Source organism: Bubalus bubalis, chromosome 4 (assembly GCF_019923935.1).
Source record: "Bubalus bubalis isolate 160015118507 breed Murrah chromosome 4, NDDB_SH_1, whole genome shotgun sequence".
NCBI lineage: Eukaryota > Metazoa > Chordata > Mammalia > Artiodactyla > Bovidae > Bubalus > Bubalus bubalis.
The window spans coordinates 137,549,435-137,568,523 of NC_059160.1; the positions used below are offsets into that span (position 1 = coordinate 137,549,435).

Here is a 19,089-nt window from a genome sequence, read left to right on the forward strand (position 1 = left end):
CCAACTCCTGGAGTTCACCCAAATTCATGTCCATCGAGTCGGTGATGCCATCTAACCATCTCATCCTCTGTTGTCCCATTCTCCTCCTGCCTTCAACTTTTCCCAGCATAAGGGTCTTTTCCAATGAATCAGCTCTTTGCATCAGGTGGCCAAAGTACTGGAGTTTCAGCTTCAGCATCAGTCCTTCCAATCAATATTCAGGACTGATTTCCTTTAGGATTAACTGGTTTGATCTTCCTGCAGTCCAAGGGATTCTCAAGAGTCTTCTCCAGCACCACCATTTAAAAGCATTAATTCTTCAGCATTCAGCTTTCTTTATAGTCCAACACTCACATCCATACATGACTTCTGGAAAAACAATAGCTTTGACTAGACAGACCTTTGTTGGCAAAGTAATGTCTCTCCTTTTTAATATGCTGTCTAGGTTTGTCAAGGCTTTTTTTCCAAGGAACAAGTGTCTTTTAATTTCATGGCTGCAGTCACCATCTACAGTGATTCACCATTAGAAATATACCCTTCTGAAAACATATTGTTCTCACTTGCTAATTTCTTTAATTAAATCTTAGAAATACTGTGTCAGAATCCCCCCTCCAAAATGTTTTATTAGAATTCTATTATCCAAAATGGGCTTTCCCAGGTGGCTCAGTCGTAGAGAATCGCCTGCCAATGCAGGAGACTCAGGTTCGATCACTGAGTTAGGAAGACCCCTGGAGGAGTAAATGGCATCCCACTCCAGTATTCTTGCCTGGAGAATCCCATGGACAGAGGAGCCTGGTAGGTTGCAGTCAAGAGTCGCAAAGAGTCAGACACAACTGAGTGACTGAGCACACATATTAGTCAAAGTCACTTGGGAACTGTTAATTTTACAAATATGCTACTTACATAGAGTAGTATAATACAATTACTCTTACATCTTTATTAAGGTTTTTCTTGGGATATTTATTATTTGTTTTTTTGCTGATTTTATTGTAAAGGAGATAATTTTTGCCATCATATTTTATAACTAGTTATTGCTGACTCTGAGAGCAACTACAACCTTTTGTAAATGTCTCAGTAAATTCCCTTTATTTTCTAGGTCTGCAATCTATTATCTTCAAATAGTACTTAATTTATCTGTATCTTTTCAGTAGTTTCAACTTTCATTCTTAGTATTTTAGCTAGAATTTCTAAAACTCTGTTGTAAAATTGATATAATACGCAATGCCATTTTGTTCTTGATTTTAATAGGATTGCCTTTATTGTTTTCTATGACTTCACTGATGTCCTGTCCAAGGGCTTGCTAAATTCTTGACCATAGTTGATGACTCACTGCATTTCACAACTGTTCTTTTTCATGGTTGTTCTTTTTCTTCTAGGGTGGTATTAACTATTTACACCACCTTGGAAGGAACACTGGACCCTTGCTTCTTTTGCCATACAACCACAGCCTATTAGTCAGTTTGCCCTTTCCCATGCCTAGCTATGTCAGATCCTCAAGAAGAGAAGGTGGACATTTCTTATCTATTTCCCAGGTGGTCATGTACTGTTCAGATGGCAAAAAAAAAAAAAAAAAAAATGTATAAGTTAGTAATTATTTTTAAATTCAGTGTCAAAGAGTAGAATTCCTTCCACATTCTTGCAAATGATTGACTCAGTTTTAGTTTACAGTACTCTTACCTTCTTTTATAATGTCTTAATTGATATTTTATTGTTGAAACTGATTAGGATAGCTAAATTGATGCTATTAGGTCCTAGAAGTTCTGTCATTTTCAAAAGTGAAATCCAAGTTACTTTTGTGAACTGATTTGGCTTTAGTCATTGAATTAGTAGTCTGCCTGTTTACCATGTGCAAGTTTTTTATGTTTAGCAGAAATAATCAGGATAAACCTCAATTATTCTTCTAACTTTCCTAAAGATCTGGCCTACAAGACCTTTTAGAACTAACACCCAAAAAAGATGTTCTTTTCATTATAGGGGACTGGAATGCTGGAGTAACAGGCAAATTTGGCCTAGGAATACGGAATGAAGCAGGGCAAAGGTTACTAGAGTTTCGCCAAGAGAACACACTGGTCATAGCAAACACCCTCTTCTGACAACACAAGAGAAGACTCTACACATGGACATCACCAGATGGTCAACATCGACTGGTCTTCATCAATCAGAATGACTATATTCTTTGCAGCCAAAGATGGAGAAGCTCTATACAGTCAGCAAAAACAAGACTGGGAGCTGACTGTGGCTCACATCATGAACTCCTTATTGCCAAATTCAGAATTAAATTGAAGAAAGTAGAGAAAACCACTAGACCATTCAGGTATGACTTAAATCAAATCCCTTATGATTATACAGTGGAAGTGAGAAATAGAGTTAAGGAACTAGATCTGATAGATAAAGTGCCTGATGAACTATGGACTGAGGTTCGTGACACTGTACAGGAGACAGAGATCAAGACCATCCCCATGGAAAAGAAATGCAAAAAAGCAAAATGGCTGTCTGGGGAGGCCTTACAAATAGCTTTGAAAAGAAGAGAAGCGAAAAGCAAAGGAGAAAAGGAAAGATATAAATATCTGAATGCAGAGTTCCAAAGAATAGCAAGAAGAGATAAGAAAGCCTTCTTCAGTGATCAATGCAAAGAAATGGAGGAAAACAACAGAATGGGAAAGACTAGAGATCTCTTCAAGAAAATTAGAGATACCAAGGGAACATTTCATGCAAAGATGAAGTCCACAAAGGACAGAAATAGTATGGATCTAACACAAGCAGAAGATATTCAGAAGAGGTGGGAAGAATACACAGAAGAACTGTACAAAAAAGATCTTCATGACCCAGATAATCACAATGGTATGATCACTCACCTAGAGCCAGACATCCTGGAATGTGAAGTCAAGTGGGCCTTAGAAAGCATCACTACGAACAAAGCTAGTGGAGGTGATGGAATTCCAGTTGAGCTCTTTCAAATCCTGAAAGATGATGCTGTGAAAGTGCTGCACTCACTATGCCAGCAAATTTGGAAAACTCAGCAGTGGCCACAGGACTGGAAAAGGTCAGTTTTCATTCCAATCCCAAAGAAGGCAATGCCAAAGAATGCTCCAACTACCACACAATTGCACTCATCTCACACACTAGTAAAGTAATGCTCAAAATTCTCCAAGCCAAGCTTCAGCAATATGTGAACCGTGAGCTTCCAGATGTTCAAGATGGTATTAGAAAAGGCAGAGGAACCACAGATCAAATTGCCAACATCTGCTGGATCATGGAAAAAGCAAGAGAGTTCCAGAAAAACATCTATTTCTGCTTTATTGACTATGCCAAAGCCTTTGACTGTGTGGATCACAATCAACTGTGGAAAATTCTGAAAGAGATGGGAATACCAGACCACCTGACCTGCCTCTTGAGAAACCTATATGCAGGTCAGGAAGCAACAGTTAGAACTGGACATGGAACAACAGACTGGTTCCAAATAGGAAAAGGAGTACATCAAGGCTGTATATTGTCACCCTGCTTATTTAACTTCTATGCAGAGTACATCATGAGAAATGCTGGGCTGGAAGAAACACAAGCTGGAATCAAGATTGCTGGGAGAAATATCAATAACCTCAGATATGCAGATGACACCACCCTTATGGCAGAAAATGAAGAGGAACTAAAAAGCCTCTTGATGAAAGTGAAAGAGGAAAGTGAAAAAGTTGGTTTAAAGCTCAAAATTCAGAAAACTAAGATCACGGCATCTGGTCCCATCACTTCATGGCAAATAGATGGGGAAACAGTGGAAACAGTGTCAGACTTTATATTTTGGGCTCCAAAATCACTGCAGATGGTGACTGCGGCCATGAAATTAAAAGACGCTTACTCCTTGGAAGGAAAGTTATGACCAGTCTAGATAGCATATTCAAAAACAGAGACATTACTTTGCTAACAAAGGTCTGTCTAGTCAAGGCTATGGTTTTTCCAGTGGTCATATATGGATGTGAGAGTTGGACTGTGAAGAAAGCTGAGTGCCGAAGAACTGATGCTTTTGAACTGTGGTGTTGGAGAAGACTCTTGAGAGTCCCTTGGACTGCAAGAAGATCCATCCAGTCCATTCTAAAGGAGATCAGTCCTGGGTGTTCTTTGGAAGGAATGATGCTAAAGCTGAAACTCCAGTACTTTGGCCACCTCATGAGAAGAGTTGACTTATTGGAAAAGACTCTGATGGTGGGAGGGATTGGGGCAGGAGGAGAAGGGGATGACAGAGGATGAGATGGCTGGATGGCATCACCGACTCGATGGATGTGAGTTTGAGTGAACTCCGGGAGTTGGTGATGGACAGGGAGGCCTGGCGTGCTGCTGTTTATGGGGTTGCAAAAAGTCGGACATGATTGAGCGACTGAACTGAACTGAAGTGAAAGATCTGGCCAGTGAGTGGTGAAGCTGGAAACAGAAAACCCAAGTATCTTCTGGAAAACAATGTAATCTCAGAAACGCTATGAAATTTTGTTGCAAATATTCATTTTGACCAAAACAAGTCATATTTTCATTCCCCTATCAAACAAAATGGATTTATAAAGGTGAATTCATTTTTAATGTTCTTTGTTTTTATCTTTTACAAATACACAGACAGGGTATGATTAAGCCTAAGCAAAGATGAGAAGAAATTTTGTAGAAGAAAATGTATCCCATTTTCTGAGAATTTTGGCTCCTTAATTTAAAATTATCATTTATAATAAAGAACACATGAAATAAGATTAATTTCTACACTCAAGTATTCGTGGTCAAGAAAATAGTTTTCTCTCTTAAATGGTTTTATTTAAACACTTTTCTAAATGGACAGTTAATGCTAATTTCATGAACTGCTGCCGTCAATAACCTATTATGAAATGACAATAGAGGCTCACTCTACCATGGCACTCAGTCTTCAACAACAATTTAACACATCTCATTTGTGTACTGAGTGGCACTACAGCATAAGCAAGGAATTATATTTAATTATTTAAGGATTATATTTAAGTATTTTTAGAATCCTCTTTAAAAATCTATAATATTTTGTTTTTTTCACATTAAAATTTATTGAACATAGTTAACAACAGTATAATATGTAAAAGTGCTATGTTTGGCATCAGAAGCATAAATAAGATATAAAACATGTTTTATTCCACTCATAATTTCAAAGAGGAAAACATAAATAACTATACAGCAAACAACAGATTTTTATATATAGTTATTTTCTGAAGAATTTCTGCTAAGAATAATTCCTCTGATTTAGGACAATTATGTCATAGGTAAAATTCAGGTCTACCCATCCTGTAGTAGAATTTTTGTTTATCATGAAGACATTTCTAAAAACAGTTCCTCGGGTGACATGGCCTGAAATGCAGCAGCAGGCTTCCTGGAGCTAAGAGAATAAGGCTTTCAGCCAATGAAACAAACTAGTTATTACTTAAGGACTGCTGGAGGTCTGTTGTTTCTAAAATGTATCAGTGAGATAATAATTATAAAAGATACATTATCTAACTACCAGACACATGAGTCAGTCATGTATTTATTCACTCCAATCTGTGGTATCTCCAAGCCATTGTCTTTAGCTTCCTTAAACTCTTTGGAGAAACTGAGACAACACAGCATAAGTGCCATCTAGTGGTAAAGGGTTTCCTAACCGCATTAAGAATTCAGAGAAGGAGAACATCATTTCTAGGGGAATGATAACAGGCAAGGCTTTATAGGTGAGCTATTAGATCCTGAAGATACTATAGTTATTTCAAGAGTTAACTGGGGGTCAGGAACATAGGATGTATTGACAGAACACAGAGAAAAATATATGGTAACACAGACAGCTTATGTATAGGAATAGTGGATGATATGACTAGAAAAATAGTTGTGAGTGTGAAAGTCACTCAGTCATGTCCAACTCTTTGCAACCCCATGGACTATACAATCTAAGGAAAAATGGTTGGATCAAAATATAAAACTCTGGTGGGGGAGAGTCTGCTCTCCATCCTACGGGCAACAGAGTGCAGTCATCACCCAATCAACATTCACTGAATAATAACTACGTATGAGCACTGTATGAGTTTCTGGGTATACAGTGACAAACAAAGCAAACACGGTTCCAACCCTCATGGAAATTTCAGGGTAGACAAACATTAAGAGAAAGCGGTATTGAAACTTCTGAGCAGAAAAGGAATGGAGAGTCAAAAGACTAGAGTTTGTAGCCCAGCTCAACTACTTACAGGAAGTCATTTAACCTCTGCTGCTGCTGCTAAGTGAGTCTGTAGAAAAACAGAACTACCCTGCTTATTTCCCAGTGTTGCACTGAAGAGAAAACTACATTAATGTATGCAATATACACGCATCGGTTTTCTCAGACTCTAATATTCTACACAAATGTAGAGCATAATGATGAAAACAGTGTTTTAGGACAAATATTCTGGTAGAGGTATGCAAAATAAAATGAAAAATGAAAATGGATATAAGGAATTAAAAAAAACACTAACTCTAGGAAGTTACTTTATAGAATTTACTCAGCAATATAAAAATGATCCATTACAGCATACCTGATATGGCAATCTTTCCTCTACAAGCTGTCCGTTCTTTACTTTCAAAATTCTCACTGTCAAAAGAAAATGAAAACCTAATGAAAAAACAAAGATCTTCTCTAATAAGCAATTGTTTTAACAATCTTTCATAAATGCCTAAATATTAAAAATAAACACGTATCCTGGAATAACAATGACTTCCAGTTAATATAAACTATTTGACTCAAATTTTGTGATGTTTAGTCAACAGCTAGCTGACTTTAAAAGAAATAGAGCCATTCTCTCTTTGATTTTTTCATATAACCTGTACTTTCCCTGATGATTGCATATTAGCTTACTCTACAATGAAAGTCTTTTGTGACCTCTTACATTTATAAACAAGATATGCCATATTTACACAAGTCCTAGGAAGTATATCTTGGGTAACCATTTCATAAGTTACATTTCTAGCTTACCAGATTATAGTCATCTGAAAAAGTTAATAAATAAACTTTCTAACCATGAGCTTGCCACCGAAGAGTATATTATCCCTATAAAATCCCCAACAAACATTTAAAAAATTACTCTCTGCTACATATGTAGCAAGTAATATTGTAATTTATTTCCTTGAAGCTTTCAACACTAAGCATATATCAAAACAATAAATTAACTAGGGTGGCAAAGGAAGGGAGTGGCCCTCTAGAGAGAATAAATGTGGAGAGGAAAACATTAGCATGACAATAGAAAATGTCTCAAAGGAAATTCTTGGGATATAAGACACTTCCAGGTTTGAATGTAGACTATACTATTATCACAAATTTTTTTTTCAAAATAATTATTTCCATTCAGTTCAGTTCAGTTGCTCAGTCGTGTCCGACTCTTTGCGACCCCATGAATCGCAGCACGCCAGGCCTCCCTGTCCATCACCAACTCCCGGAGTTCACTGAGACTCACGTCCATCGAGTCGGTGATGCCATCCAGCCATCTCATGGTCTGTCGTCCCCTTCTCCTCCTGCCCCCAATCCCTCCCGGAATCAGAGTCTTTTCCAATGAGTCAACTCTTTGCATGAGGTGGCCAAAGCACTGGAGTTTCAGCTTTAGCATCATTCCTTTCAAAGAACACCCAGGGCTGATCTCCTTTAGAATGGACTGGATGGATCTCCTTGCAGTCCAAGGGACTCTATTTCCATTACACCAAATCAATCCCATCTCTAAACAGTTCTCCAATATCCTGTTTCCTAATAAATAACCTACATTTAGAGATTAGCATTCCATTTCTAGAGCAATGTATCCAGGAGTAGTCTTCTGTGCACTGTTTTTTTCTTTTTTCTTTTTCTTTTGTCTTTATTCAATTTGGTTAGCCAATTAACTGCCAGTTAATTTAATTAGGTACCTCAAGTATGTGATAAGATAGAAGCTTCATTTGAATACTGTTTTGATTCTAAAAGGGCTTTTGGAGAAAGATTGAGTGAGAGTGTGAAGTGTATCTAAGTTTCAGAAGAGTATGACACATTTTATACACATCAGTAGCCTTGCTAAAAAGACTGCACATAATATTCATTATCACACATCAAATTTTAAAACAAAATATATCATCCTACTTTTTTTTTAACTCTCTTATTGGATTAAGCCCATAAGTATTACAGATGAAATATATTCCAAAGGAGCAAAAATAATTTACTGAGGTACTTACGGTCAGTAAGCCTACACGGGACATCTATATATATAGTATTTATAGAATTTATATATATAGAATTTATAGAATCTAGCACTAGGTATAACAAGTAATATAGTAGACTTAAAGCCATAAATTCTCAGGATCCCATCTAATAATTTTGTGGTTACACTGGTATTTAAATTAAAACAGGGAATTCACTCAGTGAAAAATAAAAGTACTCATTATTTCAAAATAATGTTTTGTTGAATCATAAATTTTAGAGAGTCAAGTTCAATATTTCATAGACAAGTTCAGTTTGTCATGTTGGGGAATACCAGCTGGCTTATTAGGTCATCAGAGTGAAAAATTCAACTGAATAGTCTACTATGCTTTGAAATTACATACTGAAAGGCCAACTAGAAATCAAACACAAATCTCAATTTCCTCAAACTGGTACAAGAAATATAGTATAAACACAGTTGGCTGGCATTTGTAAGTAAATATTTCTAAAAATATCTCCTATATGAGCAATGCATAAATTCTTCAAATTATTTATTTCAGTGAAAAAATACAAGGAAGCTCTAATACAGTGAGTAACTTCAGTATTATGGAATAGATCATAGATTATGCTAAAATTTAAATCCATTAGGCATTATTAAATTGGATTAAATTTAAGGCTTTGGCAGACAAGTGAAATTCTAAAATACTAGAAACACCAAGAGCAACTGGCTGAATATTTACCAAAAAAATGTTCCCACTCTAAATTATTCAACCACCTGGCAGGGTATAGCTTTTTTCCCCTATAACTGTAAATTACTTGAATAGAAAAGTCCTTTTCAGGACTAGTCAACACATTTATTATACACAAATATTATCAAACTATAATATAAATCCAATTAACCATATAATCTTACAGAATAATTAAGTCTGCCTTTAAAAAATTAAGAGATGAGGTAATCCAGCCTCATGTTTCAGAAGCTTGAATTATTTTCAATTCATATAACTCAATTGCTATTTAGGGTGCTAAAACGTTATGTTTTTCTAATTAATCCAAATTGACAACAAAATTGTTAAACATTATCTATTTAACAACGTGCTACTGTAGCTAATAGTTTGCTACAGTTAAACAAATACTTGCTTTAAAATCTGCAATGTTAATGCCAATTCTAAATGCTACAATTAGCCAGTCTGAAGAAAAAGCAAATAACCATAAAAATCACTCAATCAAAAGCACAGCTATATAACAGTGTACCTTATTCTTACAAACCTGGTTTAGAGAATTATTTTGGTAAGATTTGTAAAAGCTAATTTAAAAGACAAATAAAAATATAAAAGACAAATTTTTAACTATTTTATTAACATATGTCTGCCTGTAGGTAAATAAAATGACCAACAGAGGGTGCCAATCAGCCACTTTGTTGCTCAAAAATCTGTATTAAAATTAGCAGAGTAAATACAGATTACCTTATTTTATATTGTTCCATACTGGAATTTACAATAGCACTGCCTTTCAGAGTTAACAAAATACATTAAGAAATGACACATGATGAAAGTATCATTTTCTTAACAAAGCAATAGAAGAATTCTAAATAGGATTCTAGTATTTAAAAGCAGGTTATAAAAATCCTTCACCTCTCACGCAAGTAAGTGAAGACTAAAACACTCAGAAATGCTTAACATGGAATTTTAAGCCATCTAAAACTATGCGGTATAAAATCAATACTTTCATAAGTATGTTAAGTTGGGAAGATGAGTTTTCTACTTTAAATCTTGAAATAACAACCTATTTTCAACAGACACCAAACAATATAAAGTTTAAAAAAGTAAAACCAGTAATGTCTTTAACATACCATACTGTATTGCAGAAACACCAAGAGTACATAATTTCACTGGCAATCTACATTTTTAGCTTTTATTTTTGTTTATGTTATAGTATATAAGTAATTAAACTAGTCAATTGGAGTGTAAGAAACTATTTAGCTTTGTGGCATTATTAAAATCACAATCATGTTGAATGATACATATAATTAGGTCCTATAAATACCTTTGACTAGTATTACTTGCACAAAGTCAAATAAAGTTTCAAGAAGATAGACTAGTGGGTTAGGCCAGGAGAGCATATTATTGCTAAAATGTAAGTTCTGTAAGAATAGGAATTTGGGGGGCTTCCCTGGCGGCTCACTGGTAAGGAATCCACCTGCCAATGCAGTAGACGTAGGTTCGATCCCTGATCCAGGAAGCTCCCACATGCTGTGGAGCAACTAAGCTCAGGCACCACAACTGTTAAGCCTGTGCTCCAAAGCCCAGCAGGCACAGCCACCAGAGCCACCTGCGTGCTCCACAACGAGAGAAGCCACTGCAATGAGAAGTCCAGGCACCTCAGCAAAGTACCGCCCCCATCCATGGCAACTAGAGAAAAGCTCACGCAGCAGTGATGACCCAGCACGGCCAAAAATAAATAAATAAAATTATTTAAAAAAAAACAAAAGAATAGCATTTCGGCCTATTTTGTTCACTGCTCAATCACCAGTGCCTAATATACAACTCAGTACCGTCTAAGGAACTCCATAAATGTTTGCTGCTGCTAAGTCGCTTCAGTCGTGTCTGACTCTGTGCGACCCCATGGACTGCAGACTACCAGGCTTCTCCGTCCACGGGATTCTCCAGGCAAGAACACTGGAGTGGGTTGCCATTTTCTTCTCCAATGCATGAAAAGTGAAAAGTGAAAGTGAAGTCGCTCAGTCGTGTCTGACTCTTAGCGACCCCATGGACTGCAGCCTACCAGGCTCCTCCATCCATGGGATTTTCCAGGCAACAGTACTGGAGTAGGGTGCCATTGCCATAAATGTTTAGTGAATATCAAATGAAGTAAAATAGGATATGGTCATTTTGGTGGAGCAAGTCCTACAGGTGTGACTCTTACCCATTAATAACTAGTTAGTAAGTTGCTGTTAACCTCTCAGACTCAGAATCCTCATCTGTAAATGGTGGGAAGTATTTATCTAATAGCTACTGAATAAAATAATATTTTTAATGTATTCTGTATGATTTTTTGGAGAAGGCAATGGCAACCCACTCCAGTACTCATGCCTGGGAAATCCCATGGATGGAGGAGCCTGGTAGGCTACAGCCCATGAGGTCGCGACAAATCTGACATGACTGAGCGACTTCACTTTCACTTTTCACTTTCCTGCACTGGAGAAGGAAATGGCAACCCACTCCAGTATGCTTGCCTGGAGAATCCCAGGGATGGGAGCCTGGTGGGCCACTGTCTATAGGGTCACAGAGAGTCAGACACAACTGACGTGACTTAGCAGTAGCAGCAGCAGTATCATTTTTGTGTTAGTCGCTAACTCATGTCCGACTCTGGGACCCCATGGACTGTAGCTCGCCAGGCTCCTCTATCCATGGAATTCTCCAGGCCAGAATACTGTAATGGGTAGCCATTCCCTTCTCCAGGGGATTTTTCCGACCCAGGGATTGAACCCAGGTCTCCTGCACTGCAGGCAGATTCTTTACCATCTGAACCACCACAGAAGCCCTAGTATTTGTGTATCATTCTTAGAAAGGTCCATTAAAACCAGGATTATTTTGTGAGTATTAGTGGCTTTAGTATTAATTTGAAGCTTACATGGAAGAGGCACTAAATCATTTGTTAAAGTGATCGGAGTATGACTTCCCAGCTTCTATAAGATAATGATAGACAGTGATAGTGATAATGAAGTCGCTCAGTCGTCTCCAACTCTTTGCGATCCTGTGGACTATAGGCCACCAGGCTCCTCTGTCCATGGGATTTCCCAGGCAAGAACACTGGAGTGGGTTGCCATTTTCTTCTCCAGGGGATCTTCCCAACCCAGGGATCAAACCCAGGTCTCCCTCACTGCAGGCAGATGCTTTAACCTCTGAGCCACCAGGGAAGATAATGATAGTCAAATTGGAATCTTTTCTAGAATCCTATGAAAAGTTTTACATCAACAAGGAAAGCAAATAAAATCATCTATGGCCCAAACCAACAGCATAACTGGAAAACAGACTTCAATTTACAACTGAAAACAACAGAGCCAGCTCTTGGAGGCCTTACCCAAATAGTCAGGTATTGCAAAACAATTGGCCACCTGATGCAAAGAGCTGACTCAATGGAAAAGGCCTGATCCTGGGAAAGATTGAAGGCAGGAGGAGAAAGGGGCAACAGAGGACAAGATGGTTGGATGGCATCACTGACTCAATGAACATAAGTTTGAGCAAGTTGGGTGATGGTGAAGGCCAGGGAAGCCTGGCATGCTGCAGTCCATGGGGTCGCAAAGTGTTGGACATGACTGAGCAACTGAAAACCAATTGCAGAACACAAAATAAGATCAACTTATTTAATCCTCTCCTCTAGAAGATGGATACAAAATCTGGTGGCTACCACAGCCCTGGTAGGGGCTCCGAAAGCATTGTGGTTGAGAAGTTGTTAGTCTTGTGGAGAAGAGACACACACAATTGCCGAGGTATCCTTTGAAGGTTTGGCCATGAAAAAAAGACGGAAGGAAGAAGACAAGGAAAAGGAGGGGAGAGGGAGCAAGAGGAGGCAGAGAAAGGGTGGGGGTGGGGGGACGAGAAAGAAGAGGAAGAGGAGAAAGGAACTGAAATTAAAACCCATTAGATATAGCATCAAACTATCAGAAAATCAACCGACCAACATCTCTAAAGGAACCATTTATTAAAGAAACTACTATCCATCCTTCCAATAATAGAAAACACTTTTGAACTATGAAACCAAGTAACTCCTTTTACCCACTCCCCTCCACTATCACCACTTGACCCAGAAAAATACTGCATCCTACGTATTTCATTAGGAACAACAACCAAAAAAAAGGACTCAAACACCCATAGAAAGTTACTATAAAATGAAAGTAGAATTCCAATGCTTCAGCTGATAAAAATACCCCACCAACCACTCTCCAAAAAACAAAGAACAAAAAAAAAGTAACATGATACTTCAAAATGAATTAAGTGTAGCTTAAAAAGCTACTGCAAATAGGAGAGAAACCAAGAATTTGAAATCTAACACCCCACACTAGTAAAGGATAAACAGCAGGTAAATGCTGCAAAAAGGGATACAGTGGATCAAAACAAAAAAATAAAGAGTTTAAAAACATCAAAGAGAAAGTGATAGACATAAAAGACAGGCAAAGAAGATCCAATCTGCATGCAACTGGAGCCCTTAAATAAGAAAAATAAAATAACAAGATAGGACAGAATTAATGTTTCCCCCACCCCCACCCCTCGAGGCTTTAACTCCAGGAAAACTTTCTGAAGATAAAAGAACTGAGTATTTTAAGTCACTCAGTCGTGTCCAACTCTTTGAAACCCCATGGATGGTAGCCTGCCAGGCTCCTCTGTCCACGGAATTCTCCAGGCAAGAATACTGGAGTGAGTTGCCATCCCCTTCTACAGGGGATCTTTCCAACCCAGTGATTGAACCTGAGTCTCCTCTATGGCAGGCAGATTCTTTACCATCTGAGCCAATATTTCAAAGGCACTAAATAAGCCAAAATGCTCAGCCTTAGTCATATACCAGATAAACGACCTGGTCTTTTTAAAAAAGGAAAAAAATCAGACGTGAAATTTATTGATAACAATACAACAATGGAGCAAGGTATTCAGAGAATCTCAGCGAAAGAAAGTGTTGGCCAAGGATTTCATATCCAATCAAGCTGTACTTTAGGTACCAACACTAAAGCAAAGCACTTTAAAGATACAAGAATATGAAGAAAACTGTATTCACTTTAAGGAATCCACTAGCTCATGAGCTTCCTCTAAACAACAGATGATTTTAGAAAGCATAACAAAAAGACAGGTATCAAACATTATATTTATTGAACTGCAGACCAAAGACTAAAATAAAGGTGAGGATACAAGTGCAGGATTGGTATGTAAACACTATCTACTTAGCAAAACAGAAATACAACTCTAAAAAAAAAGACAGAATGGTAGAAAAGGAAGAAATGGGAAAATAGAATAAGTTCATTGATTTCCACACAGAAAATTGTAAGTATAAACAAAATGGTATCATGTTGCTGCTGCTGCTCCTGCTAAGTGGCTTCAGTCTTGTCCAACTCTGTGTGACCCCATAGGCAGCAGCCCACCAGGCTCCCCCGTCCCTGGGATTCTCCAGGCAAGAACACTGGAGTGGGTTGCCATTTCCTTCTCCAATGCATGAAAGTGAAAAGTGAAAGGGAAGTCACTCAGTCATGTCTGACTCTTAGTGACCCCATGGACTGCAGCCTACCAGGCTCCTCCGTCCATGGGATTTTCCAGGCAAGAGTAGTGGAGTAGGTTGCCATTGCCTTCTCCAAAATGATATCATATAAAGCAGAAAAACAAAATAGGAGAAGCCTAAGAAAAAAAAGAATTAAGGTCATTATAAAGCTAACAGTATATAGTTTTTAAACATACAAAGTTCCAGTACTACAATGACAATCAATCTTCTTAAATCAAAAAAAGAATAAGGAAAACAGGCCACATATAAAAGACAAGCTATAATTATAATACACATAAGTTAACACATATGAATATGACAAAACTGAAATCAAGTATATCAGCTATATATATATATAAAATCAAACCCAGTTCTCCTGCATCGCCGGAGTATTCTTTACCATCTGAGCTACCAGGGAAGCCCTAATTTCTCTAGTAAAAGGATTTTCAGATAGGCTCATAATGTAAAACTCATGAATACAAGAAACACACTTTCAACAAACAATTCATAAAGGCTAATTAGAGATGGACAAAGATACACCAAACAAATGCAAACAATAAGAAATCAGAGTATATGATCTTGTTATCAGGAAATTGTAGAACTCAGATCCAAAATCTCTACAGGACAACAACAAAAGGAGACTCTATAATGCTAAAGGCTGCAACTAGCAATGAATACATAACAAGTACTAAAGTACCAAATGTTTCATAAAACAGAAAGTATAGGATATAGAAGGGTAAGACAGCAAAACCTTAATAATAACAAAAATCTTAACCTCTTTTGGTCCAAGATAGTTCAAGTGGTCAAAAAATAAGTAAGGCAATAGAAGATCTTAAAAATGTAACCAATAACACAGATCTTTTGCATATATATGAAAAAGTGAAGTGAAAGTCACTCAGTCACGCTGACTCTTTGCAACCCCATGGACTATATACAGTTCATGGAGTTCTTCGGGCCAGAATACTAGAGCAGGTAGCCATTTCATCCTTCTGGGGATCTTCCCAACCCAGGGATTGAACTCAGGTCTCCTGCACCACAGGCAGATTCTACTGTCTGAGCCACCAGGGAAGCCCAAGAATACTAGAGTGGGGAGCCTATACCTTCTCCAGCAGATCTTGCTGACCCAGGAATCGAACTAGGGTCTCCTGCATTGCAGGCGGATTCTTTACCAGCTGAGCTACCAGAGAAGCCCCACTGCATATATGTAAGTATACATAGATATTGAACTTTGTTCAGTTCAGTTCCTCAGTTCAGTTCAGTTCAGTTCAGTCGCTCAGTCATGTCCGACTCTTTGCAACCCCATGAATCACAGCACTCCAGGCCTCCCTGTCCATCACCAACTCCCGGAGTTCACTCAAACTCATGTCCATCGAGTCGGTGATGGCATCCAGCCATCTCATTCTCTGTCGTCCCCTTCTCCTCCTGCCCCCAATCCCTCCCAGCACCAGGGTCTTTTCCAATGAGTCAACTCTTCGCATAGGTGGCCAAAGTATTGGAGTTTCGCATCAGTCCTTCCAATGAACACCAAGGACTGATCTCTGTTAGGATGGACTGGTTGGATCTCCTTGCAGTCCAAGAGACTCTAAAGAGTCTTTTCCAACACCACAGTTCAAACCCATCAATTCTTCGGCACTCAGCTTTCTTCACAGTCCAACTCTCACATCCATACATGACACTGGAAAAACCATAGCCTTGATTAGACGGATCTTTGTTGGCAAAGTAATGTCTCTGCTTTTCAACATGCTATCTAGGTTGGTCAAAACTTTCCTTCCAAGGAGTAAGCGTCTTTTAATTTCATGGCTGCAATCACCATCTGCAGTGATTTTGGACCCCAAAAAAGTAAAGTCTGACACTGTTTCCACTGTTTCCTCATCTATTTCCCATGAAGTGATGGGACCATATACCATGATCTTATTAATCTGAATAAGTTGGCTGAGCTTTAAGCCAACTTTTTCTGAATAAGTTGGCTGAGCTTTAAGCCAACTTTTTCACTCTCCTCTTTCACTTTCAGCAAGAGGCTTTTTAGTTCCTCTTCACTTTCTGCCATAAGGGTGGTGTCATCTGCATATTTGAGGTTATTGATATTTCTCCCAGCAATCTTGATTCCAGCTTGTGCTTCTTCCAGCCCAGTGTTTCTCATGATGTACTCTGCATAGAAGTTAAATAAGCAGGGTGACAATATACAGCCTTGACATACTCCTTTTCCTATTTGGAACCAGTCTGTTGTTCCATGTCCAGTTCTAACTGTTGCTTCCTGACCTGTATATAGGTTTCTCAAGAGGCAGGTCAGGTGGTCTGGTATTCCCATCTCTTTCAGAATTTTCCACAGTTGATTGTGATCCACACAGTCAAAGGCTTTGGCATAGTCAATAAAGCAGAAATAGATATTTTTCTGGAACTCTCTTGCTTTTTCCATGATCCAGCAGATGTTGGCAATTTGATCTCTGGTTCCTCTGCCTTTCCTAAAACCAGCTTGAACATCTGGAAGTTCGCAGTTCATGTATTGCTGAAGCCTGGCTTGGAGAATTTTGAGCATTACTTTACTAGTGTGTGAGATGAGTGCAAATGTGCGGTAGTTTGAGCATTCTTTGGCATTGCCTTTCTTTGGGATTGGAATGAAAACTGACCTTTTCCAGTCCTGTGGCCACTGCTGAGTTTTCCAAATTTGCTGGCATAGTGAGTGCAGCACTTTCACAGCATCATCTCTCAGGATTTGAAAGAGCTCAACTGGAATTCTATCACCTCCACTAGCTTTGTTCGTAGTGAAGCTTTCTAAGGTCCACTTGACTTCACTTGGATTCCAGGATGTCTGGCTCTAGGTGAGTGATCACACCATCATGATTATCTTGGTTGTGAAGATCTTTTTTGTACAGTTCTTCTGTGTATTCTTGCCACCTCTTCTTAATATCTTCTGCTTCTATTAGGTCCATACCATTTCTGTCCTTTATTGACCTCATCTTTGCATGAAATGTTCCCTTAGTATCTCTAATTTTCTTGAAGAGACCTCTAGTCTTTCCCATTCTATTGTTTTCCTCTATTTCTTTGCACTAACCACTGAGGAAGGCTTTCTTATCACTCCTTGCTATTCTTTGGAACTCTGCATTCAAATGGGTGTATCTTTTCTTTTCTCCTTTTCTTTTGGTTTCTCTTCTCTTCACAGCTATTTCTAAGGCCTCCTCTGACAGCCATTTTGCTTTTTTGCATTTCTTTTTCTTGGAGATGGTTTTGATCCTTGTCTCCTGTACAATGTCACAAACCTCCGTCCATAGTTCATCAGGCACTCTGTCTATCAGATCTAATCCCTTGAATCTATTTCTCACTTCTACTGTATAATCATAAGGGATTTGATTTAAGTCATACCTGAATGGTCTAGTGGTTTTCCCTACTTTCCTCAATTTAAGTCTGAATTTGGCAATAAGGAGTTCATGGTCTGAGCCACAGTCAGCTCCTGGTCTTGTTTTTACTGACTGTATAGAGCTTCTCCATTTTGGCTGCAAAGAATATAATCCATCTGATTTGGTGTTGACCATCTGGTGATGTCCATGTGTAGAGTCTTCTCTTGTGTTGTTGGAAGAGGGTGTTTGTTATAACCAGTGCATTCTTTTGGCAAAACTCTATTAGCCTTTGCTCTGCTTCCTTCTGTACTCCAAGGCCAAATTTGCCTGTTACTCCAGGTGTTTCTTGACTTCCTACTTTGGCATTCCAGTCCCCTATAATGAAAAGAACATCTTTTTCAGGTGTTAGTTCTAGAAAGTCTTGTTGGTCTTCACGAACCATTCAACTTCCAGCCTGAACTTTGTACTTTGATTAAAATAAATTTAACTTCAAAAATCTGTAAGACAGTCATGAAAGCTGACCACATGAAGTCAGAGAGAAAATGTCAAAGCATTTTGTAAAGTAGGAAAAAATAAAAATTTATCTAATCAAGATGCAATGTTAAGAGTAACTCATATCCGAGAAAGTCTCCCAGAGAAAACAATTTAAAATATGGACAAACTATTTAAAACACAACTAGGAATAAATTGGACAGAAGTTAACCCCAGAGAAGGAAATGGCACCATGGTATATTCATACAGAGAAATACTTATCAGTAAAAAGGAACAATACATGCTAGTTACTGAAGAGTCTCACTGATATATGCTAGTTACTGAAGAATCTCAAAAATATTATGCTGATGAAAAGAACAGGGTATACACTGGACAAATCCCATTTATATTAATTTCTAGAGGCAAAATTAAGGCAAAATCTATGGTGAAAAAAAGAAAAAGAACAGTGTTTGTCTCTTCAAGTGGGAATAGAGGCAGGTACTACTAATCCAGCATTGAGGAAAAACAAACAAAGCATATACAGAAAGCATAGTTTATTCAAAGAGGGATAAAAGGCAACCCCAAACTGACACAAGTAATGAATGGCTGTTTATGAAACTGATAACATAAAACACAGAGAGAGAGCTATTTTAAGTAACTTTTAAACTTTTAACCTTTTATCCACAAGAATGTATATATATTTGTATGTATACACACACACATATGCAAAAAAAGAACTTTCATCATAAAAAATAATCTGAACTGATAGATGAATAGAAAGATATAAGACAAAGCAAATATAGTAAAATATTAATTTCAGACTCTAGGTTGCAGATATATCAGTCTTCACAGTATAATTCTTTCAACTTTTATGTACACTGTAAAGTTTTAATAATTTCTATAGGTCAGAAA

At 37.9% G+C, this 19,089-nt stretch overlaps 1 protein-coding gene across 5 annotated transcripts in view; it reads right to left on the reverse strand.

Moving 5' to 3' along the window:
* The window catches only part of RTKN2 (rhotekin 2), a 110,167-nt gene that overhangs the window by 73,564 nt on the left and 17,514 nt on the right, over positions 1-19,089 (reverse strand). For 4 of the 5 annotated variants that reach the window (XM_044942160.2, XM_044942156.2, XM_044942162.2 and 1 more), the window contains exon 3: positions 6,510-6,586. In XM_044942160.2, the coding sequence (XP_044798095.2) occupies positions 6,510-6,586 (77 nt within the window). The remainder of the gene's footprint in view (positions 1-6,509; positions 6,587-19,089) is intronic. The other variant, XM_006045508.4, reaches the window with a different exon arrangement.